Source organism: Ischnura elegans, chromosome 4 (genome assembly GCF_921293095.1).
Source record: "Ischnura elegans chromosome 4, ioIscEleg1.1, whole genome shotgun sequence".
NCBI classification, from domain to species: Eukaryota; Metazoa; Arthropoda; class Insecta; order Odonata; family Coenagrionidae; genus Ischnura; species Ischnura elegans.
In genome coordinates, this window is record NC_060249.1 from 101,505,351 (window position 1) to 101,531,469 (window position 26,119).

At 41.3% G+C, this 26,119-nt stretch overlaps 1 protein-coding gene across 1 annotated transcript in view; it reads left to right on the forward strand.

Annotated features, from left to right (window-relative positions):
• Positions 1-24,364, forward strand: part of LOC124157849 (leucine-rich repeat-containing protein 24-like) — a 144,173-nt gene extending 119,809 nt beyond the window's left edge. Inside the window, exons 2-3 of the mRNA XM_046532896.1 lie at positions 17,816-19,358; positions 20,347-24,364. Of these exons, the coding sequence (XP_046388852.1) occupies positions 17,816-19,358; positions 20,347-20,879 (2,076 nt within the window). The 3' untranslated portion in view covers positions 20,880-24,364. The remainder of the gene's footprint in view (positions 1-17,815; positions 19,359-20,346) is intronic.
• Positions 24,365-26,119: the final 1,755 nt, after the last annotated feature.

Genomic DNA, 26,119 nt, shown 5'->3' on the forward strand with positions numbered 1-26,119 from the left:
GTACGAAAAGAGGAAAAATTAAATTACCTGCGGGAAAACTTTACGTAGCGAGCATGAAAAAACTTTTTTCGCCAACAAATACTTATCAGTCACAACTGCGGTGACAAATCCTAGGGAATAGAAACAAGAACTATTAGGCATCATTCCAACACTGTATATATAGCATGACGTACCATTCAACCTCAACTCTCACTCTCCAGGGATAATATGCATAAGCAGCTTCACTCTTCCACTATTATTTTAATGCGTACGAGGCGTTTCTCGAGCCATCACCAAGTAAAAGTTAGCAATTATACCACCTCCCGACTTCCATAATTTATTTAAAATAAACAAATATTATTGAAAATAAATTAATATTATTTTAAACAAGTTAATATTATTTTTAACTATATAACTATATTCAAATAAAAAATAACAAAATAAAATAAATAGTGGGAGTCACGAATTGCTATCATTGCTAATATTGAGCCCTTCTACCACGTTCAAGCTTCTACTTTCGATTTAAACCTTTCTAGCCAATAGCTGCTTTTGGATGAAATTAATTTTCAAGACTTCTCATTTTTAAAAAGTGAAAATTTTGTCCTCAATCATAATTAATGTGACAGATACATATTTCACCATTAAATTTTACGGCACAAAAGAGCACTAAGTTTAAATCTCTCCGGAATAGAGTTAAAAAAGTGTACAATTTTGATTATCTTTGAAGCAACATTGGGTTGTATAGGGTTAATCTGGTGCAAGACCAGATGATGGCTCAGTGAGCCGAAACTTGTCGTGAGCATTAAAATAACTGTGCAAAAGCGTAAATATATTTTGGAAATCGAAGGAAATAATGACGCGTATATAATGATTTACTAAAGCAAAGGAAACCATCGGTATCGTTCCTCTAACCCGTATTCCACGGGACGTGTCACTTTTGATGCACCTAATTTAGGTAATAACTCCCTTTAGTCCAAATAGTTCCAACCTTAATCGCTACTACTTTACATCATAGAAGTCTTTTTAGGGGACCATGATAACCACATTTATCACTGCGAATGGAGAAAAAACGGGAAGATATCGATGGCTAAGTTCTAACAACACGTATCTCAAAAATAACTACTTTTTAGGAGAGCAAAAAAAAACGATTAATTTCTTTTACTTGTACACTGAAATTAAAAAACAAAAGTTCATAAAACTGAGAAAGAAGCATTCATTTGCAGATAAAGAGTTGCTCTTCGCTTGTATTTTATTTTTTAATGCTATTACACTTTGTTAAAGACCCTTCTCAAACCGGCCGAATTTCAGATGCGTGTTGTTAGTACTTCGCCATCGATATTGCAAACAAAAGACGGTAAAGAGAAGGAAAGTGAGAGGAAGAGACAAGGGAAGCGAGAGTGAGGGATGAAGCGGGACAGGAACCCTGAGGAAGAGTCTGAGGGATGAAGGGGGAGAGAGATTTGGCTGGAAGGGTGGGGGGAGGAGGAGAGAGGGCGGAAGGGGTGGGAGGTTGCGCCCGGGATAACGGAGACTTTAGTCCGGAGATGTTGATGTGAGGGACGCGAGCGGGTTCCCTAACGATATGGAATGGCCCGAAGTGGCGCCGCAAGCGGGTGGAGAGCGGGCGAAGCACGAAATATGCGCGCATCGTGGTAAAAGGTACGGTGGGAGGATAGGGGGGAGGGTGGGAAAGGGAGCGATATGAGTTCGTGAGGGGATAACCTAAGAGCCGAGAAAGTAAGGAGGAGGGGAAGCGGGGTGGAGGAGCAAAAATAGAGGTTGGAATATAAGGAGGCGCTATATACAAGTTTTTAGCGAGGTCCGCCATCTTGGTTTGACAATTGACGAAGCAGTCTGCGGAACCTAACCTCTTTGTTTTTCGACTTAGTCTGACGAAGTAGAAATGAAGGAACTTAGCTAGTTTAGACTCGTCAAATTACTCTAACGAGCTTGACTTTTAAGCTTCGATACCGAATTGTATCAAAAATGTAATCGTGGAGCCACATTTTTATTTGTCCGAGGAAACGTATCTGGGGCATAGTTTCACGACGCCTGCCGATAGTTAAAAACAAGAATAAAAGGCTTTCTGGGTTCATTATAAGCGCATAAAAATTGTGCTATAATGTATTTATGAGTTGTGGTAAAATTTTCGCTGCAACTTAAACATTGCCTTTGGCAGGACATTAAAAAGATCGAAAGATGACATTTTCTAGTCGAACCCGTGGTCGTGATTTAATTAACAACTCTGTGGAAAAAAAAAACAAAATTTAAGTTATTTGTTCAAAAATTACTCATTGGCCTTTGGGCGATTGCCAATATTTTGGTCAAAGTAGGCGTGGCTTATCCTACCCAAGCACCCCCATTCCTGCCACACTTGACTCCTTTCTCGGAACGAACGGTGCCCTCCATTACGGTCCAACCTCCTCGGTATGGAAAAAGTGTGATGAGGTGGAGCGGTGTGGTGAGGATAGCAGGGAACCGGCAGCGATGGTATTCCCAGGCAAGAGACGGCGTGGCGGCTAACTCTTCCATGACGCCATAGGCCGGCGCCACACGCAAAGGGCCATTGTTGGCGGAATGGAACCCAAGAGATGATTCCGAAAACACCTGCTCCATCCTTGGCCACATACGCACAGTGGAGGAGGCTCTGTCGGAGTGGTTTGCTCACCCTACCTCGGTTTGCTAATGACGGCGGCGGAACGATATGAGTGCGAGCGATCCCTCTCCACCCGAGCACATGCAAGGGGGAATATGGTATGGGATGCGTGGATATAGAGGAGATGAAGTGAAGCAGAGGGGTGGAGTTGAAAGGGATGAAGTCAAACCGTGAGGAGCGCGGATCCGATGGGACAACGCAGACGGGAAAGCATGGAGAAAGGTCACGGACGTGGAAGGCCATTTAAGTCTCCAGCCGTCGTTATTGCATCACACAAATGAACTGTTTTGAGGTTTATGCACAGTGGCTGTCATCAAACACTCACGTTCGACCACAACGTATACTGCTGGAATTAATTCAAGAAGTAATTTAGAAAAATAAATTCAAATTTCAGAGTAATCTTAATGTGTAACTCAAAGTGATCAGAACGGGTAACTAACTTTGACAGGCATGACCTATACAGCTTCCTATCTTCATTATTATCCATTATATATTTCTAACTTCATTATTTTATAATTTATCGAGTTTATAATTTTAGGTGTTTTTTAATTGATGCTACGCAAAGGAAATTCATAAAAATAAACATTACGTCTGACTTTGACAGCAGTACAGTGGAAATCGCTGTCAGATTTGCATTCCAAGTTAAATTTTGGTGTTCATAAATGGGGCTTATATTTTTAATTTATAAAAACCCTTGTCTATAAAGTATAACTTACAATCATACTCAGTTGATAAAACGAAATAGATTATTCCTCCACGCGATAATTTATTAGCAATGATTATTTTAAACAAAACGTATGGACGTTTCTCCAAACAGCACTGCTCAACTCAAAAACTCTCACAAACCGGTCACATCAAGAATTCATGATCGGTGATATTTTGCGAGGATAGGAATACGCTCATGTCATTGGTTCCGAATGATCTCATTCTCAGTATTCAATACAAACCACTTCCTCATCAATATATCCTATTCATACGGCAAATCTCAATAAAAATAGGCCAATGAATTTATTAAACGGTATTCATTTCCAGCCATGGTGAAAAAAAACTTATCAAGCTCAGGAATGAATAAATCGTGCTCGCCTGTGCGCTCATTTCTGGAGACTTTCTGTGCTGTGCACGTTGTGAGGTGGAATTAATCATAGGGACTCTCAGTAGGAGCAAATAAACAACTCAGGGGCAAAGAAGCAGCTATACAGAAGTACGTGCACCAGTATTGCGAGAAGCCTTCTTCATAACGAATAGTTCCACCGACGTAGACGTATCTTCCGTGACTTCGCTATGAAGCAAACTGCGAGTCCGCAGGCGGCATGTGATATCGGCATGCACCAACGCTGTTAATCCTACTCTAGGATTGGGTACTGTTTATAAAGCGCTATTCCCACTGACATTTTTGCAAGAGAGTTATATCCGCCCGCGGAATAGGACTTGTAACCCAAAGATAAATATAGTGACCTTTGGGTAATACATTGTGCACTTTAATTATTGGTTTACCCTGCGATAGTGCCATATTTTCACTAAGACTTAAAAAGGATTTTGACTTTGCCGATAGTTGCGTTTTGCTCGATATGCTATTAGCTTATTTACAACTGCATTTTTAGACTAATGTTGATTTTTTCATGATATCAATATAAATAGTACTTCGCCATTGAAGTGTAAGATCCCTCGCTCTTTCTTTATTGTAGCCTTCATTCAAAGCACAACTTTATTTTCTCCATGGCACATTTTCATTATAATTCTCAATTACATATTTTATTCCATTGTTAGCGCAGGTGGCATCGGAATTCCAACGCCAAACCGAATAAATGCCGAGCTTGGATGTCACAAAAAAATGAATGAATATAACGATTCAAGTACTTCACGCTTTCTGATTTTATCGCCGTCATCAAAGTAGGATGATGGAGGGTTGAAGGAGAATGCTTCCAGCGGAGGATAAAATAACTCTATTCGTTAGCCGTTTCACACCGAATGGGCAGGCGCTATGTATTTGCGGCGTTAGGGTTTACGAGCGAAACGCAGGGAATTTCGATCCCGCCTGAACCAGCCGCGACGCCACGAAAAAAAGAAGGAAATGTTTTTGGGGAACGAAAATTTGTACCAACCTAAAGGGAATGGTTGAGTTTTCACGCAAGTTGAAAGAGGGGCGGTGCGGCTTAATATAAATACATAAAAACCTTCGGAAACCTTTGATAAGAGGGAAAATTTAAGGCTCACAAGAGGGAGGAGGGAAAAAATAGATCACTACTCTCTGCAGTGAGTGATATAAAGCGCATTTTCGCTTGCATAGATAAGTTTTTTAGTGCGATTATTGCATTAAACTGCAATTAGTATACCAAACTAGTTTATTGCGCTGCGATATGCTAAAATTAAGTTTTTTTACTTCAATTTGTGCATTATACTGCTGATACTAAAGACAGCTAGAAATAATATTTTTCAAAGGAATCAGTTTTTCGCTATGCTGTAAAATTAAAGGCATGTTTACAGCACGAATATTTATATCCTATCTTAATCAAAAGAAAAAATAAAATAAATAAAGTGATTCTTCTTTAGATTCTTGTTTATTTATACCTTACCTCTTCTGCAATCTTATACCTAACACCGAAATCAAAATTATTGAAGTTTTTTTCGCAAAATTCGTGAGAATTGCAAAAAGAATTCATCGCGTCTATTTAAACAAAGCCACAGGCGGTGTGCATTTGAGACCTGGGCATCATCATCATGCTTTTGGATAAAGCATACCTTTCGGAACATAAAACCACCATCAAAATCATGCTACATTGCATGGTGCTCTTTAAATACGTGTAGATGAGGACAAACCGAATACAATAGCACCTATTTTCCCATGTATTAGAAAATGCGCATAAAAGGAGATGTTTTCGGGAAACGAAAATTTGTATCAACCCTAAAGGGAATGGTTGAATTTTCCCGTAAGTTGGAAGAGAGGCAGCGTGGCTTAATATAAATACATAAAAACCTGCGGAAACCTCGGATAGGAGGGAAAATTTAGGGCTCAAAAGAGGAAGGAGGAGGGGAAAAAAGAGAAGACTTTCGTTCGGGATTAATGGAGAGATATGCTAGAGGACAAACAATGGTGGCCCACGGTTGTAAAGGTTCGGCGGATGGGCGAGAAACGCCGAGGGCTTTGGAGAACCAAATGGGATGCGAGAGTTGAAGAGCTCGAGGACGGCCGCGACAGATGTGACAAAGCCGTTCATTTCACAGTCACGCGGACCATTCATTTGAATGAGTGGTTCATGATCGACGGGTTGAGACCGAATGTATCCCCGCAGCCAGCAATCCGTTTTTGTGACCAGACACATCGCGATTAATATTAATCACAGAATTTCCACGTCGGACGTGTGGCGGATATGATTCCACGTGCGCGTAAAAATAATGGTAACCGCTCATTGCTGACGAACTGGAGGCGCAAAATATTTTGGCACTTTAAAATTTTTGATTAATTAAACAGAGTTGATTTATAACCTTTTACGGAAAATTATTCACTTTTTCTTGCGTCGATCGACATGAGTGTGGCAGTCTATAAAAATATTTTCTTCATCATTTTGTCATTTTCCGTTGGCATTTAATTCTACGCCATTTGTACCCCACTCCCGTTTGAGTAGTTTCAGATCCGTTAAATAAAAAGGAAATAAGCGGATTTTTTGGAATTGTATTTCGTTACTCGTTAAGTTAAATAGGAATTTCGAATGCCCTAACAAAGATTTTCCCCGTGAAGGGAATGTCGTATTAGTATATTTTGTCTTGAGGACCTTAATCATGAAGTTGAAGAACGAAGCTTTGGTTTATAATACAGTTATTTAATTCTTTCAATGTCTAAAGACAATTTCTTTATTTGATATTGACATTCTTTAATGACATGGTTGTGTAATGCGCTAGGTCATGTTAGCACAAGGGAATTGTGCAAATCTTTCTTAATCCCTACAGAACTCACCGTTGAACGCAACCAAAGCTAATATAGGCTGTGTATTTGTTAATGTATGCTCGTAAATAATCTAATGCGTATTCATTTAAACAGAGGAAAACATAATTTATGACAACAGTGAAGGATAGTACGAAACCTTTTCCCTGGTCCCTTCACGAAACGCAAGCAAAGGCACCCCATACTTTCTTAAAGCTACGTTTGGTCGCTCGTAAATTCACATTCATCCCCCAAAGTAGGAAAAAAAAATCCCACTCAACACAGCAGAGACGATAACGTGAAATATTCATCTTGGTTTCTTTACACAACGCAAGTGATCGCAGCCTGTCCTTTTTGGCCAACATTATTTTCTCGAGCAACGCTAGTTAAGCTCGGTGACCCGGCCTTATCGACTGCTACCTCCGAACAATTTTCCCGTCTCTACGCCCAACCGTGACGTGAGATAACCTCGCGGGAAGAGAAGCGAACTTGAAAGAGCGTTAATTGAGGGATAACAAAGAGCCCGAACCCCGTCAGACAAGATGGCGTGCTGTTATTTATGGAGCGACGGGACGGTGAAAGTTGGGACTTGATTAAATTAAAGAGTGACGGCGAGGAGGTTGCTTGTTTGTCCATTCGTCCCCTATCCGCATCCAGCCCTGTTCCTCTCGCGTCGCGGACGCGATACATGTCGGCCATGCCAGCCGAGCAAATGGAAGGGTAACAGAGGACCGTTCGCGCAACAAGACCGGCCAGTTACCTTTTCCGCTGGTTTGTGCATATGTAGACGCGTGCAGATATGCTGCAAGCTCATGAATGACTTGAATAATAAAAGTAAATTTAAATATCCGTGCTGCATTCCATCTGGATGGAATGTCCTATTTATTAGGATACATCGCTCCCTCGCAATAAATAGTATTTAGCCTTTTAGCGCGTCATTAACTAAAACGAACCTTACAATTTTGTTCCAATGTTCGAGATACTTAAAGAAGAACTCTACCAAAAGTTTTTGAACTCTAAAATTTAAAACTAAAGATCTCAAATAAGAGATGAAATGTCTGAGTTTGAGAAAAAGGCAAACTTAGGGCCAACTAAAAAAAATGAGGGTCTAATTCATATATCGCGAAAATTTCGAGATGATATAATGCAAAACAATGAAAGGTTGCGAAAAAATGTCTAGCAGGAGTAATAAGTCCCCTTAATGGAATGGATCACAACCGTTTCTCCGGACGTTTTTGCCTTCATACGCTAACTAATTACTTGTCATCACTTGCACAGGAATCTTTAATTTGGAGAGCTTGCACCGCAGGCTCTGGTCAAAAATTACCTGTGCATCAAACTTTTCTGTGTGAAAGGAGTCATATTTTAGTTGAATTTGACTCTGAGCAAGGAGATACTCTGCCTGGAAGGTTGCAACAATTCGTGATGGCTCATAAGTTTGAAAAAGTGTCTAGTTTCAAGGAAATCAAGACAGGCGGAAATGACGACTCCGTTTAACTCTTAGGCCTCCCCCTTGGTCAGTATTGATAAATTTGTCGTAAAAATAAATTCCATAGATGACCTTGGAATTGGCGTCTAAAAATGTAAACGGGAGCGATCAAAAATATTTCGAAAGACCTTTTTTCCGAGACATTGCGACGGAATAAAATAAACACGCACTTCTATTCGGATGAGGCATATTCTCATCTATACATCATCAACAAATATATATACCGAATCTATACCACACCATATTCAATACAAACTCTCACCTTATACATTCGAATGTTCAAAACACTAAATTGCAGCTTTTTTCTGGTCATTCCGAGATCCACAGCGATTCTTATTCTAAAGTGGTTTATAAATAAGTTCATCCTAGCATGCTACCTGATTATATTACCTTCATGAGACTACCTTAGTATGTGTCTTATCGGAGAAAAAAATTATGCATTAGAAAAAATAGAAATCAGGAAATTACACAGAACATTTATTTGATGGGATTAATTCTGCTCCCAACTGAATAAAACATCACGAGTTATGTATAAAATTGGACCGCAATATCGAGCATTCTGAGGATAGTATGGACAAACTAAAGCCTACGATGACTTGTGTTTCTATAAGGAAAAACCTGAATACTTTTAGAGGCTATCAACAGTTTTAGTCAAAGCCATGGTCGTTTGAGTCCAAGCTGCACTCCAATAATTGGTATCATTTAAAGAAGATGGACCGTAAGGATCCAAATTGAGTCGTTTATAAGTATTTTCTGTATAGACCCATACACTGAGTGGGATTTATGATCCCAAAATGAATCGGTTGGGCCCAGTGCGATTAATTACTAACAAATGGCAAAAAAATAGTCAACTTAATCACATTTTGATCACGTTAAAGAATTTGTATCATCCCTAACTGATTTATATCTCTTTGAAGTTCACATTTGAGGTTAAAGTTCGTTCCGTTGGGCCGGAGAAACTGCTAAATCGGAACCCAAGTTAAAATAATGCCGTCCAATTTCGGGGTGCATATCCGATATCGTATTTCATGCGTATATGATTAATGGTTTCGTAGATCAAACCTTCATTTCGCCCGGCTTATCTGTAGTTTTCTGCCAGAGTTTGCCCGCCTCGTTAAAAATGAGCCAAACCCCTTCGATCATTTCCGATGCTGATATCGTCGCCAAATTTTGCGAAACGATGGAGGCAGGCGAGTGGAGGATCCAATTAATATAGCTCGAGTGTTTAGATAAGAAATGGGATCAGATGTATGGTAAATATCTCGAACATGGCCTCAGGATTGATACTAGTGGAACTTATTCATATTAAACCGAAAACACTGGTAATTTTCTAATGAAAGTGCAAGTTCGCGATCGGTTCCGAGCTTATCACCATCTGCTAGTGTTATGGGTATCAAATTTGCATTTAAAATTTCCACTTAAACCGCATTTCTTATTACCTTACCCTTGACCTTTTGTATACATACAACCTTTCAATTATAATATTTGTTAAGCAAGAAGATAAAACCGAAAAATTGAAAACGGTCATAAACTTTAAGCAACCGCAGAAAATTCATTTTGTCTCTATTCAATGAGCAAGTACTTAATGGAAAAGGATGTTGAATTGCATATAATGGGTAAGAGTGGAAGGCCAAGGAAAAGTTTTCGTGAATATTATATGAAATAGAATTTATTTATTTAAATTCCTGTACGACCGGAAAAAGCACCATTGGCCTCTTATCACGGGTTTAATTATTGAGCAATATAACGTACACGAACATTAATGCCTTAGTTAGAGACCTACATATACGGAATTCGAACCCACGACCTCTTGTGTGGCAAGCGGGGACTTTACCTCGCCGTCACCAAAGCCGGAACACGAGTTGTCGCGACTTAAAGAGGAAAGTTCGAGGTGGAAAGAGACATACATGGCGTAATGATTCGTAAATCGATGCAATGGTTTGACATTACGCGTACACTTACCTTAAGCACTAGAACACGTCACAATAACGTGCAACGAATTTCTATTGTGTTCTCATACAGGTTAACGACCTTACACCTCCCGTCATAAGCCAATACAGGAGGCTGACGGGATAGTATGTAAATACAGACCTTTAATTTTAGGATGAAGACTACTGATATTCACCCGTTTCTTTTAATTCATTACCATTTCCTCGGAGAACGAATCGAGAGCTTCGATTCACGTACCGGTCACTCAAATCCCATCACTGGGGAAAACGATGTTGTGCAGTCACTTAGCGAAAACCACGAGAGCCCGCGCGACACTCGGGACAATCCAAATGAATGTAGCTCTCTCCGTTCAGGGACTGGCAAAGGGGTCCACGTGCGGTTATCCCGGCAGTAAGGCGAGGGAAAAGTGGGACGAGTTGCGGAGGAGGGTGGGAAGCAGGATAAGCACGGGGGGAAAATCCATTCCCGTCAGGGTACAGGGTAAAGGGGGTGTAGGATTGGGTGTGGAAGGGATGGAGCATTGTGAGTTAGGTGGGGGGCGGCAGGGGAATTGAGGGAGTCGGAGAGGGAAAAGGGTTTGAACATGAAATTGGCCAAATCAAAATCGAAACGGGTTGCCAATGGTTACCCGTGGGGTGTACACCGAAACCGCACCCTCCCGGTACCATCCAACCGCCAAACACACACCCCGCCCACCCCCGTCACCCACTCACGTAACTTTTCCCTCGCCTCCCCTTCCAACCTTAATCCTTCCTCATCGCCTTCCCTCCTCACCTCCCTCTCCCCGATTCGACTTATGCTCATTCCGGAACGCAAAACCCTTCCAGAAGCTGTCACTTCCACTGAATTTTACTGTCGCATACGGTTTTCCCAGTCTCAGAAGACGAGAAGTAACGCTAGATGAGTGAATTTAAAAGTTCTAAAGCTTTACAAAGTTTACGGTCGGATTTTAACTAAACCACCAAAAATAATACCGCATACCACACCGAAAAAGATAGATACCGCTAAGTATTTTACCCTTTTTTAGGCAAAAATGGAGGATTCGTATTACTCTTTATAACGCCCATTATGACCTTAATAGCAGCAATAAAATATTATTTTTACACTAAGATAGGGCTAAAATATTGAACCATTCCACTGCTTCAAAAATCAAATGCATGCGTTAAATTAATTATCTTGAAGCATACAAAATTAAACGAATGGCTGTTTCATAACGCATTCCCGAATCCCAGCCAAAAGCATACGATTTCAAAAGTAATATCATAACAAATAACGCCAAAGTGAACCGAACTGGCACTCACTTCTTTTAAAAATAGCACTTAAAATATTAAAGCCAACATAAATCCCACTCCTAGATGGCATCCATTCCTGTTGCCTTTTTCCATTATAGGCGAAGGCTTGGTTATCCTCTTCATACCCATGGGCCTCTGAGCTGTTTTATTAACGTTTCAGGCTCCTTTCATAATAAGGGTTTATGGAAAAAAATAACATCACTGTGAAATTCGAAAGAAATATTTATTAACAAATATTTTACGGCATGGTAAACATCATTGGCGCATCTATGGCGGGGCTATGGGGGCTATAGTTTGCCCCTTGGGTATCCAATTTAAACTAGATAGAATGGTAATTTTGTTCGGATCCCTACTACTGCTGGTAGGTTACCTCCCTCTTAGACCCCCCTCACTTGTCCCTATCTGGGATTTGCCACTGGTACACATATATGCACCTTGGGATATTGCGACAATATTTTTTATGCACTACGGTAATACAAAGAAATTATTCTCATCAAGAATATTTTATGATCATTCATTATTTTTAATTGATATAATCTTTATAAATATTACACTTTAGTTTTAAACAACTTAATACAAAGCTTAATGAAAACGTTTGACGAAGGACTCTCATCATGCTTGCCGTTGTGTTATCCATCATATTTTACGAATGCAAAACGGAAAAACGTGTGGCATGTAGAGGCAAAATCGTGTATCCTACTACTCACATACACTATAAGGTACGAAGAAGTGCAGCGGCAGGTTTAAACGACAATAATTTGCACTTGAAGGATTATAATAATACAAACGTAAAGGTGCACGTGTCTTTACCTTGGGTCCGAAGAGGTTAAAGAGAGCGTTTTATTCTGTTTATTATTATTTAAGCATCATCTCACCACGCACAATAATTGTAATTATAACTAGTTTAAAGAATGCTGCCCAGAATCGCTATATATTTAGCATTGTATTTTGGATTAAATTGTATAAATTCACATAAACTTTTATATGTCTCTTATATTTTATCACTCACTTGATGACTAAGTTTCCCAACACAAATCGCCAGGTCTGTGGTCAGCTCCATGTCTCGTTCCATTCCACGTCTTTGGAAGAAATATTAGAGGGTGTAAATCACATCATTTTCCCAAGCGTACATATAGGTAAAATTCACTGCAGAAAAATAAAAAAGCTAAGCTAAAATGTATGTCCGAAAAGAATGAGGCTTGATGTTACAACTAGGAGCACAACCAAACCAGCTATTGGGAAGTCTAGTTAAAAAATATGCTGAGTTTAAGTTGAAATTTATTTTTAAGAGCTTATATAATATTTTGGTGGGCATAACTTTCAAGCGCTTAATAGCTTGCAAACTATTTTACGTTTTACGGAAGAACGCTAACACCACCTAATTTATCTGAGTGCATGTTAGGTTTTGGCTTGGAAGTTTTGAATGACAACTCTGCTAGCTAAAAATGGGCTTGACCGAATGTTAACTGCATTTTCCGCGATTAGGTGTACTCAAACTACCTTCTGCAATCGTAAATCAATCCCTGCAAAAAAATAATTCTATGTGCGACGAAATTTTAATTAAGCTGAACCACTGTACCACACTCCCTCGCGGTTCGTACGGTACGGTATGCAGATGCGGAACCCTGAACCCATTCCTACACATTACCATCCCCGTCCCCCACTATCTCTTTCCCCCCACCCCTTTTCCCCTCTCCACCCCCATCTCCCCAATCGGCCGCTCGCTCCTGGGCGGGTCGGCCAGAAAAAGATAGGGAGGAAAAGAGTGTGAGGGAGACGAGGGGGTTAATTCCCGAGTTCCGGAGAACAACGCAGAAAATCGCTGGCTGGCCCCATCTCGGCACGAATTCTAAATTTAGGCAGATGAACGGGAAGGGAGGAGGAATTGGAAGGGGGTTAACTATGCGAAGGGATGTGGAGGGAAGGAGTGGGGGAGACACAATGATCGAGTCGAGTGGAAAGGGTTGGAAAAATAAAAGAAAAGAAGGGAAAGCAGAAAAAGAGAGCGAACGAGAGGGAGAAAGAGAGAGATTTGAGGAGGGGTGGCGAGGCACAGATAAAACCGCCGTTTTCATTTGGCAATGCACACGCCGAACCACATTCCCTCCTTCTCCCCTATTTCTCCACCCTATTTATCCCACAACAGAACAACCCTAACTATCCTTTCCGCCTCTCCCCATTCTCTTTCTCCCATCCGAAACCCTCGATCTCGAAAGCCGAGAGAGAAATTAAGTCGTGGAGGATACTCGTTCGGAGTTCGGCGGGACGACTTAAACGTGGAGCAGTATTGGTTGGGATGGAATACTCGAACGAAAGATTAATCTCCCCCAACGAAAGACTGCTAGTCGCAATTTTCATTTAGCGTAGTTTTCTTCTTTTTACACCCACAGGGGGTTTTACACCGAAGTAATTTGCTGTTCATAGTATTTATGGCATAGTATATTGATATAATATTCAGAAACTAGAGAAAAAGTGCTGTTCCAATTAATGCATTTTCACAATAATTGTGCTTTGGAATTCCAATGCATGATACAATGTCTAATCGGAAAAATAAGAACGACGCACATAATTAATTGTATTATTTCAGCGTCACCCGAAACTTAGGAACAGAAATATTTTTGCTTAATTGCATAAAAGTCATAGGCTATTTTTAATGGTGTCATTTAAAGTTGCGGACAAAACCTTTCTGTAACTTAAAATACTAGAAAAAAGAAAAATTCTTCGGCAATATGGGAGCAGAATGAGGAGGGCTCATATTAAACATGCGTTTTTATCTCATCTCAGTTGTTACAATCTTACGGTTTCTCATTATAATAAAATCTAAGTTAATAATAAAAATTAAGATTAGTGCCAAGATGGAGGAAAAGACCATTTCATCCGCGGGGAAGGGAAACCATGAGAAACTCTGCTTACATGGGTGAACTCAGCTCATGGGAACTCGTTACTGAAAAAAAATATCTTATGATAATGAAGACCAATTAAGACGTGCTGAATTGTGCTTCCCAGCCATCTGCGAGGCTACAGTGCTGATGCCTGACTGCTAATGCTCCCTCATAATCACGGGTTATTGCTCTTCATACCATTAAGCTTTGTATGTCCTGTGGGTAATCCTTGGATAAAACAGAATGTAGCGGCGGCAATCAGAATTGAGAGACCCCGGCCATTGTTGTCGAGAAGTTTATTAGTCAGTTTTCTCCTTTGCCTCCAACCACTCACACATTTCTAATGGACGGGGTTCGAATCCCATCACTGGTGGATATCCTTCCTTTGAAGGATGAATTTTACGCTAGTACTACTCTTTCAGAGTGCATATAGAATTCGATTTTCGGTGCGATAGAATGAAGGTCGCCCTTAGGAAGTATTCAAGCCTGTCGTTATTGCATTACTACCTGCGATACAAGATTTACCTTCATCCGCGCCTTCATAAAAAATCGTATTCACGTATAGTAATCGTATGTTAATAATTCTAAAATGTAAGTTGCAACACAGTTGACTGGAATATTCAGCAATATTTTTTAACTTCTCCCCCCATTAAAAAGTGAGACATTATCCTTACTCCTTCTTATGGAACAATGACACGTGAGTGATTCTGTTTTCGGATGTTCCCTTGGTATATGTTTAGGAGAAAAAACGGTTAATTTACACATTATCTATTGCAAAATAATTTTACTAAATTTTCAAGGATTAAATCACTCTTGAAAATGAGATGGCGGTGTTGTCATTGACTGAGTTGGAAATAAAAAGCGTAGAAAATTGCTAAGTGATTACTTGATTCAACATTGACAAATCACATGAAATTAACTATTCACCTAAATATTGATTAGTAATTCTTCGTTAAAACTTTCGCGGATACTTGTCATCTTTGTTTAAAAAATACTATTTGGGCTAAGTCATCGCGTCAATTTTCGGGTGGCCCCAACGTTTCCTAACTGATACTGGTCCTAATTCAAGAGAATCTTCCTTCTCTCTCACAAGGGAATGTTTCCCTTGAAAAAGTGACCAGGCGGAAAAGAGAAAGAAAAATTCCCTTGTAAAAGCCACTAGCATCGGCCAGGACACGTACGGGCCACTCGAAAATTGACGCGGCGATAAATCCAAAAAAGTGATTAGAAAATTTGATGCTCACCCTCAACGCTCAAATCGACAGTGACTTTCTTTATAGACGCATCTCTCATACCGTTAGATACATCCTTGGACGACCCAAGGATGTATATAATGCCAAGTGACCAGCGGTGCTCTCAGACGACCCAGAATTTCCGAAATTTCGTATCCTTTATTACAAGTCTCCAGCCCACGCCGCCGTAGCGCACCGCCGTTGTGATCCTTACCGCTCACGGCTCAGCGAAGGGCCACAGGCTCATTTGAAATGGCCGGATACCGTGAAAGAGATGGGTTCCACTCTGCATGGTGCATGCAAAATTACTGGTCCGATCCAGTCGTCCCCCTAATCATGGATTGTTCTAACTTCCTCATGACGATGTACGCCTGGATTAAAGCTACCCTCACCTCATCTGCCTACCCCGGACCCCCTAACCCTTGAGTCGTCTGATCCACTGAATAACGGAGAAGTGCCATGAAATAGATATTCCAGGGTTGGTAACAACAATACTCGAAGTTGATGAGCACTTAAAATCTCAGTTTACATGGCAATCGTTATTTCGCTGACACCAAGTTAACGGATTTGAAATCAGGAAACTTCTTCCTTGAAGACTGGATATTGAACAACCTTACCCTCAATGAAGCTTCGGAATTGTTACCTCGGCTATTGGCCTCTACTTCAAGTTTTAGTCTCCGGGATTGCTGAAGGCGCGACTATGGCATACGGTTTTCGGTTATGCCTATCCTTTTTTAAAGCTTCTGCTTTCAATGTACCATTTTGTACTAAAGATAAAACTCTTCTCCTTAATGGGATTATGTGACTTCTACTTGTAAAGACTCATCAACCATGGGAAATTTGTTTAATCAAAATTTTACTTATATCCCAACGGAATGCAAAAAAGAGATAATGAACCTTAAGATAAAGTTGACTTGGCCAAAAGACATCACCTAAAGTCATTATGACAACAGTGTTTACAGACACTTTAGGTTGGAATAAAAAAGAATCCAGGAAGTTGAAATGTAATGAAACCACTCTGAAAAAATCAAGGAAGATTATTATATTAATATTTTCCTTTTTAAATACTGAGAGAGCCGCATGCTGGCTCTTTTGCGCTTCACTAGGACCCTTTCTCACAAAATATGTGTATCTACTATTTCATTCAAACAACAGAATAATATATAGCCTTTTTTCCAAAGTACTCGAAAGCAGACATAATTGCATCGATATTCGACGAATACAAAGGGAAGTAGATATTATGAAGGTTCGTGTAAGGTAGAGTGAAAGTCTTTCAAAATTAGCAATCAATATACTAACCATTTCAAAGAAATTGCTATACATACATGGGGTGTGAAAAACGTGCGCCAACGAAAACCTAGATGATAGGTATCGAAATCGGGTCTACGACGCGGTATTGCTAAGTTGGATCTCATAAAGGAACTCATTCGAGGATTTCACAGTAACGTTTCGAGCCCACAGACTCAAGTACCATTTTAAGCCCAGGATTAAGACTGGCGTAACCTTCAGTGAGGTCGTTAGGGTGCAATAAAATCGACTTAAAATCATCCGAAAGGATTTCAACAGCAACTTTTGTTCCGTAAGGCAGAGCATAGCAATCCGAGACTCATTGAAAGCCGATTTACAGCCGTTTTGAACTTGACCGATCCGTGGATTCTATGAATGCGACCTTGCAGGCCTAAATGCTTCGAGCGAGAGAAAATTGGTCTACACTCAGCAGAGGAAAGAGAATTGCTTTCGATATTTTGTTTGGCTCTGGGATATGAATACTGCGGATTTTTTAATCCACCGCAAATTTCTATTTCAACATCCGTTTGAGAGCAATAAAAAATTTCTTTTTTCTAATTTACTTCCAATTGCAACAATTACTACAGTGGGAAGCAGTCGCTTGCTTTCAAATAGCTGTATGGGCCATACACCCAAAGATTGACGTGCAAAAAATGAAAAATACTCATGAAACTTATTCAAGGCATTAATAATATTACATGTTACTCTTAAGAGCCAGTTGCTGGTTTTAACGCGTAATTATAAAACGAAAAATTGCATTAAATATACAATTCTTAGATGTACCAATTAGCTCTCTAATAATTTAAATTTCATCATTAAATATAATAGGTACAATTTTAATCATTTAACTATAAAGAAGAGTCAATCATGAAGTGAATTAAATATTAATACATGAAAATTTTTCATAATTTACATATATATTCAATTGAATATTGTTCTGTCATTTATTTTAATTATATGTAAAAGTATAATATGATTTTTTACGGAAAATATATTTAAAAATTGTCCTATTTGAGGAATTTTAATCTAAAATTCGTCTGAAACATTTAGATAAATTCTAAGTAGGCGTTTATTACCTTTTCTTTCGAACGCTGTTATTAATTGAACCAAATTTTTCTCGTCCTTGCAGGTCCTGGATTTGTCCGGAAACAACCTTCAAATTCTTCCGAGGGAAGCCTTCGTGCGAGCGGGCCTCCTCAATTTGCAGAAGGCTTTTCTGAAGGAGTGTCGCCTGGGGCAAATCGACGAACTCGCCTTCCACAGACTGAAAAATCTAGTCGAACTCGACCTCTCCGGTAACCTATTGACCGCGGTACCATCCCAGGCCTTCCGCGGTGTCCCCTTGCTCAGGGAACTATCGCTGGCGCGGAATCCGATCCAGAAGATCGACGGACATGCATTCAAGACGGTGCCTAGCCTGGTGAAGCTGGATTTGGGCGGATGCGAGCTCAGGACGCTCGCACCCGCCGCTTTCGACGGCCTGGATCTCCTGGAGACGCTGCGTTTGGAAGGCAACAGGCTTGCTGAACTTCGCCCGCGAACAGTAGACTCGCTCAGGAGACTATCCGGTGTTCAGCTCCACGACAATCCCTGGCACTGCGATTGTCGGCTGAGGCCATTGAGGGATTGGATGGCTGCCGCAAATGTGGCGAGACCGGTCGAGCCCATCTGCGCGGAGCCGCGCCGACTGGCGTCGAGATCACTCGCCGACCTCAAACCGGACGATCTGGCCTGCAGGCCGGAGATGCTGATTCCTCCGAGGTGGCGGGTGGTAGAGGCGCCGGCTGGCGGCAACATCAGCCTAACCTGCCGCGCTGGAGGTGCACCTCCTCCGGCCCTCTTCTGGGCTTGGGGAGGGAGGCCGGTACTGAACGGGTCCACTATCGGGCCCCCTGGGCCCACCTCCAGGGTCATCATCCGAGAAGAGGACCTGAGCCCTCATGAGCGGCGCAGTACACTGTACCTGCCCGACTCGAGAGAGGGCGAAACGGCGGAGCTGACCTGCATAGCGGAGAACAAGGCGGGCTCTGCTGAGGCAAACTTCAGCCTTAGGGTGACCCCAGCCGCGGCCGGGGCGGCTTCCTTGGGGAGCGGGCAGATAGCTGGGCTCAGCGCCGCTCTAATCATTCTTATCCTTTTCATCATGATCGTGATCGTCCTGCTCATGGTGCGGCTACGTAAACCCTCTCTGTCATCCACCAAGACGCCGACACCGGGTGGTACAAACGTTGGGGCGGCAGGGGTGGAGAGTGGAGCCGTGGTTGGCATCACGGCCAACGGAAAGGCTGCGGAAGCCGGGTGCGGAGTTCCCGTGCAGAGAATGGTGGAGAACTCCGTACCGAACGGCACAAACGCGGCCAAATCTCCGGACGGTCGCGTTGGAGTGGGCGAGCCGAGGGCGAACCCTGTGCAGAAACCTCCACGACTAACCGAGATACCGTACACGACCAGTCATTACGACGGCAGCGGAAGTGTGATGGGCGCACCCTGCTACGTTTCTGCCAGGTTGGGCGGAGGAGCGGTCGTGAACAACGTCGCCGCCGGCAATCACAACAACCCAGATCTGGTTCCAGAAGGGGATAGAGTCGCCGGAGAAGCTAATAGCAACGGACTGCCATCGCCTACGGGATCTGGGAGAAATGCAAGACACCATCCACCGCCCGGTGGCAGAGGTAAGACAGGAATTCAGCTTCATAACACGCAAATAGTAATTGTCTTGACGGGCATAGTAATAAGACTGCAAGTGGAAAAATCCAAGCTAACCACATTGCATCCAAGCCATGACACCCATCTTGCTAATTGATATTGTAATTCTTTTTTCTTGTAATCGGTGTCTTATTATTTGAAGAACAACATTTTCACAGCAAATAACTTCTTTAGAAAACTTTTTGTATCACTGGTTAGCCCAAAAATTGAATAGCTGTTTGTGGTACAATTTTGGGCCCACAGGGATAGGCGATATTTCCAAGTAATGAACTTTAGTTTGCTGCAAAGGGCTAATTTTATTGCTCCTTGAGTATCATTTACTCCAATTAAATAGCTTAAGAATAGTTTTAAATTGTCTTTACAGTTTATGAGGTGACATGGATGTTATTTTAATATTATTTAGCACTTATGTAATATTATTAAGGTGAAGAAACTTTAAGATCCCATTTAAGCTGAGATAATTACCCCTTATAACATTCAAAAGGTAATCCAAAGTTATGAACATTGCATCCCGTTTTTTCATTCATAATTAAAAAAGGAATAACTTCCATCCATATTAAAGATAGCTATTTAAGTCATGTCCAAGAAAAAATCCCTTGGTGCATGAGAAATAATGTTTCTATCATTGAAAGACCACAAGTAGAAAGTCCTGTATATGACATTTTTTTAAAGCTGAAGATCTCCTTTCCCAAGCTGGAGAGATATTTAATATTACCATTCAATCTCCTGGACAGAAAAAAAATGACTTTGTTGAGAGTCTTAGTTGAGCTCTGAAATGCTGGGAGTAATGAAGTACCTCACCGGTGATATTTATCTAGCATCTATTCTCCCTATTAAAATAATGTATTTATATACAACGGTTAAATCATGAAAGTAATCCTAGCCCATAGAGTAAAAATTCCATCAACAGTATAGTTACGAAATTAGTATTAAAACTGTCACTGTTATCCGCAGGTCTCTGGGAATCGACGACGCTTGCCGGCGTGGTGGCCGACGGATACCAAATCCGGAGAGCCGTGGCCACGAGTCCGGGATCAGGAAACAGCGGGATGGGCGCCGTGTTTGAGAAGGGAATCGACGCCTCGGACAGGACACCGATCATCGGTGACGGCGGCGGCAGCGCCGGCTCCGAGGACGACGAGGAAGACGACGAGGACGACGCGGCGACAGTCGTCGGCGTCGAAGCGTCAGAACCAGTCGACGCCCGCACTCAATATCCACCCGTTCCTCCCCGGTACCACCACGGCGGATATCCCCCCGACTACGGCCTCCCGATCCCAGGTGCTCAGACGACGATACCCGGCACGGTGGCGAACAAGCCACCCCCTCCGCCACCGCCTCCTCCTCCGCCGCCGAACGCGAAGACGCTCAGGGTATGGCAAAGAGGGGTCCCGGTCCTGCCTCCCGTGACCGCCTTGAAGAGGGTACTGGGGAGCAGGGATTCGCCTGACGAAGGGTACCAAGAAGGCTGTGGCACGGACGTGTAACCCACCCTGGGCCGCGCTCTCGAGGAGAAATTTTGAAAAAAAATAAAGAGAGAAGACTGCTGTTTTGACTCCACAATGCGAAAAAAATTTGAACTGTCCGGAGCGACAGTTATGGGGTACCTTCTTAGAGAGAAAATATCGGCCTTCGCCGATTATGACCCTCAAGTCCCCTGGTGATAAATTATTACGTCTGTGGAGAACGGAGGGTGTACCACGGACGAATTTGATGGCGTGACCTGGCGGGCCTAAATTCGTTCCGTGAGTCTCTCCTGGAGGCTGTGTGATGAGATCGAAGAGCAGCAATTAATGGAAGCATGTTCGCATGCAGGGGACTGCTAGCTATAGGATGGCCCGCAGTTTGGACCTTCCAACTTGGGAGGGCTGCAAAGCTGTTATAATCGCCCAGCTTAAAACTGCATGAGAGAGAAACCAAAGCTTGAAATCTTTCGAAGAGGAAGGTGAAATGTGTATTTTTATAAGAAGCGTCAATAATATAAAAGAGTGGAAGGCTGTCGTAGTGAACCATATTATAGTTCAAGCTATTTAAGCTACAGGAAACAATGGTGGAAAGCTAATGGTGCGATTTCTGCATGGTGATTGCTTGTGTGTATGTATGTGTGTGTTCTTAGATGTTAAGGAGTGTGAACCCAGCGGTAGAGAAGAGAGAGAAAAGGAATAAGCCACCAAGATGATTAATTTAATCGCTCAATTCAGGCAGTCGGTGGCGTGAAGTCTTTTGGTTTTCTTCTGTGGAGAGGAATCAGATAAGAGCTCTCTCTCTCTCTCTCTCTATCCCTGGTAAAAGAAGAAATAAGAGTCGATTGTATTTTTCCATTTAGTTCGAGCCAGTGTTTTTTCTAGGGTTGCGTGCTGCGTTTTCGTGCATTATCCAGTGAAATGAGATTTTTCAAAAAATGATCAATAATCTCTCAATAAATGATTAAACTTTTAAAGAAATCAATTTCTTTCGAATGAAGGATAAAAAATAGTGAATATTTAATGGTGATGTGTGTCGTTGTGCGTTGTTTCCCCATTCATCCCAGCATTACTTGAAAAATCCTCAAAAATAAAACAGAATCCTTCCCGCGTTTCCGGCATTGAAGGGAATTACAGAGAGGAGGAGGGGAAGCAGGATGTAAAAACAAAAAAGAGGGCTTGACTGATATCGATTGAAGTTGTGTAAGGATCGCATATAACTTTGATCGTTCGGGATGCTGAGCAGCTATTCCGGAAGGAATACTGCTGGTACAATTCCGCATGAAATTCTGTGATTGGTGCTCTTGAGACGGATGACAGTTTTCTTTTTTTTTCTCCTCCAAATTGGACCTGTGTCTATGGCGTTTGAATCCGTTGAGAGGATTCAGGAAGGACACGGGATCAGAGTGGTTTTTATCCGAGAGCCACGTACGCTCACGGCCACCACAGTGTTCTTTCTCCTGCGATTGTATCCAGGCAGGAGAGCTCTTCCATCGTTAAACCAGTGAACCGGGGGGAGCATGGTGATGTGAGCAATGAAGTGTGCTAGGGGAGGGAAGATATAGTGTGAAAACAGGTGCTGTCTAACTGTGGAAGGTGCATTACAAGGATTTCTGATCTACACCAAAGGAACGTTCAAATCCTCCCACCCAGTATTTGTGGCGATCTGACCCCCCCGTGAACGGTATCCTCCCTTCCAGCGTTTTGTGACCCAATCACTCAAACGGTGATTAGTGCAAAGAGGAACTTCCCCACACACCATGAGCAGCGTCCATAAAGCGACGTATGTTTCCGCCGCCGGGATAAAGGGAAAGAATCCTAATACGTTCCGTTTTAATAAATAATATATTGTTTTATATACATAAGTGGATGTGTGTGTATATCATTACCTCTATATATATAACATTATTATTTGTATTTTTGTACATCGAATATACCAGGAGTTTTGTTATTTTTTGAGGTGCGTGTAAAATCGTTACACTTTCTGAGTTTATGACCACTTCCGTTGCCTATACCGACCACTGTACTATTGCTCTTTAGGAACTTTTCGTGTGTCTTATAACAATAAGATGGAGTAAGTCAAGTTTTCTATGCCTTATTTTGAGAAAGACGTTCAATTGAACATTTCCCATCGCTGAATCTCTACAAATTAATTTTTTCCTGAGTTCCCCATTTCACACAGTTCAGCTCTCAGCAATAATCATTTGATGAAAGCGGCATGAGACAATACGATCCTACTAAAATTTGGCAAGCTTGTTTGTGAACCGTGCAATTGATTAATTCCATTATTTTTCTTTTGACTGTGGATTTCATAATGCTTACCATTAAATTCTGTCCTTTTTCCGACGAATTTATGAATTCATTTCACTCATAATGTATCTCTCATCCATCATTTCCTATCAATTAAGGACTGATTCAGTAACGTATAATGCCAAGACAAACAATATGGGAAACGTTTATGAAATAAAAACATCCACACAGTGTTCAAAATGAAAGAAGAAGCGGACATGAATACTCCTTTTTTGTTTGGCTGAGAGAATTAGCATTTATCATCAGATATGAAAATCTTTGAAACGGGATGATTTACAATCTCCAAGTAATGCCCTGGCCAAACATTCTCCAAAGTCATTTAATGTTTTGATTATCATCCCTAAGATATAAAAAATTATAAAAACCAAGGAATTTAATGATCAATACACCTGAGATTCCAATTGTTTCCAGTCCGTAATAAGTTTTACACTGTGATGAGTAAAGTTGCCACCGCACTAGGTGATACATAAAATGACGTCCCAAATCGTTTCACAATGGTTTGGAAATGTACCATTCTGAATTTATCCAACTTTTCATGATAATGGATGAAACATCGAAGCGTCTTTCAAATCACAAAACTTGAACCAAGTCCTGATTTCATCCTATTTATTGTAATTGACACAAGGTTGTGTTATCTGATGGGTAATGTCTATTCTGTATAGTATCCGATTTAGTTTTCCTTTACTTTCCTTGAAGTGTGGACGCATTGAGCACAAGTTTCTTTGCTTTTTATTTGTTTAGAATTCCCGCTTGCTTAACGCACGCATTAGAATCACAATTGAATAACTCATTTCTGCGACGTCAGTTTTACTTTGCCCTAACTGACTGACGGATTGAGTTTGCCATTTTACTCATTCAGATGAACAGGAAGCTCCATAAACTACCCTTTGACTAGCCACGAAGCCTATACATACATTTGATATCAATTGAGAAGATACAACTTCAATTTAGCCAAAAGTGTTGCCGCTCCGTGATTAAAATGCTGAGACATTTAAAAATCAGAGTTTATTTGTTGGACGTGTCGACCCAATACAGGCTCCCCTCCAATCCATTCAATTTTCCGCGAAGTATCTGTTGTCCAAATAAAATATGTATTGTGTTTTGTGATGTGTTTGTACAAAAAGTTATTAATGTTCTTCTCTCTCTTCGGCGGAGATATTTAACTAATAAAAGAATATGATAATTTCTCAGAGGAATAATATTGTTTTTCATTCAATTAAGTTCCCACTCCCTCGATATAAACATTTATTCTGCCGCATTCATTAGTGTGAATCGTGGACTCTTGTTGGCACATTTTTCAAAGTGTAACATTATTGCCGCCCAATTTCTCAGAAAATATCTGGCATGAAATGTTTTTCATTATCACTTTTATGCATAAAATATGAAAAAAAAATTAATGTATTTCATCTACGGCGTCCACAGAGGTATTAGTTGCGCCATGGGACAATTTTTTTGAGGGGTTATTATAATTTTTGGGAGAATTGAAAATATATAATGAATTGTGCATTAAATATCGTCATTCATTCTCTTTCAATATAACCAATTCTACGCAAGCAGTCTATTTTGCCAAAATGAGGTCTTATATTTTGCATGTATAAAACCTCATACAGTCCAGTAAGAATGGGGATGTATATTGTGAAGATTACTGAGTAGAGTGATTGGCAAAAAAAATCTCACCGTGTACTGAGTAATATCAAAGTTAATTTTTTCATGCCGAATGAAATCTTAAGGCAATATTTGGGGGATTAAAGTTTACCTAACAAAATGGGATTCGAGATAGTTGATGGAAAATATACTCATGTGACCTGTATAAAGGCATCCCAAGGTAAGAGAAAGCTTGGTTAATTAATAATTCTGCGGAATTGGGCTCATACTCGATGTAATCCCTACCACAGTTGGATTTATTGTCGAATGTACAACACTTTGTTTTCCATATCGCTTGAATGAGGGTTCGTTAGTCCAAGGCAATCCAGAACAACCGGGAACTCCGAGGCTTCATTCCTGAAATTTCGTCATTTTTGTCGCGGTACAAACAAAAGAAAAAAAACATTTGAAAAATCCTGCGACGACCGAAATTTCCGGTCACCACTGCAACACGCAACCGTCTAATTTGCATTTTCTCTATAGAAACCCTGCGACCTTCACATACTAATCGGGGACTGCACGGCTTCCGTGCATTGTGCTGAGCAATGCATACCGCTCACAAGCACCACCAGATGATACCACTCCACAGATTCACGTGCTCCAATCGATTTTACGCGCAGCAATAGACAGGGGGGAAAAAGGGTCGAAAAATCGGATGGAAACGTGTCCGTGTGCAGTGCATCCGAACAAAAGATTCCCAAGCATAAAGGTAGATAGGCAGGTAGGTGGGCACGCTGCGGGATCCATGAGTGGACGTAGCGCTGGAGAAAGAGTGAATAGACGGTTCGCATTATTCATGTTATTCGGAGCTGCGCAGCTGGTCGAAACATCACCTCGGGATCACTTCGAACAGTCCGCATCACGTTCTACAGGGAATGGCACCATAGTTGATGAAATGAAAGAGTCAGCCTACAAGGGAGTTCTTTTCCACTTAACAACAAGAGTTTGCTCGGTCCGTACGAATTCCTCTTCCACGATTTTTACATTCCAGCTACACAATACCAACACTGCAACATGTAATACATCGTAGGCATTTGCGTCCTACGGTTTTGATGAGTTACGTCGGAGTAAATGGATTGGATAGGAATTGTTAGGAATCAATTTTGGCAGCTTTATGGGTTCATTAACCAATTTTATTTCATCGTCAATTATAATAGAGTTTGAAAAAAAGAGATTTCCATTAAGAGTAGGCTGAGGTGGGCTGCCGACGCCGGGTTTTTCTCCGCTCTTCCTTCCATACACTTCCCTGATGGCGCATATGACTTTGGCTATCGGTCGCCTCTAACAAATTTGTTGGAAGCGGCTGAAGG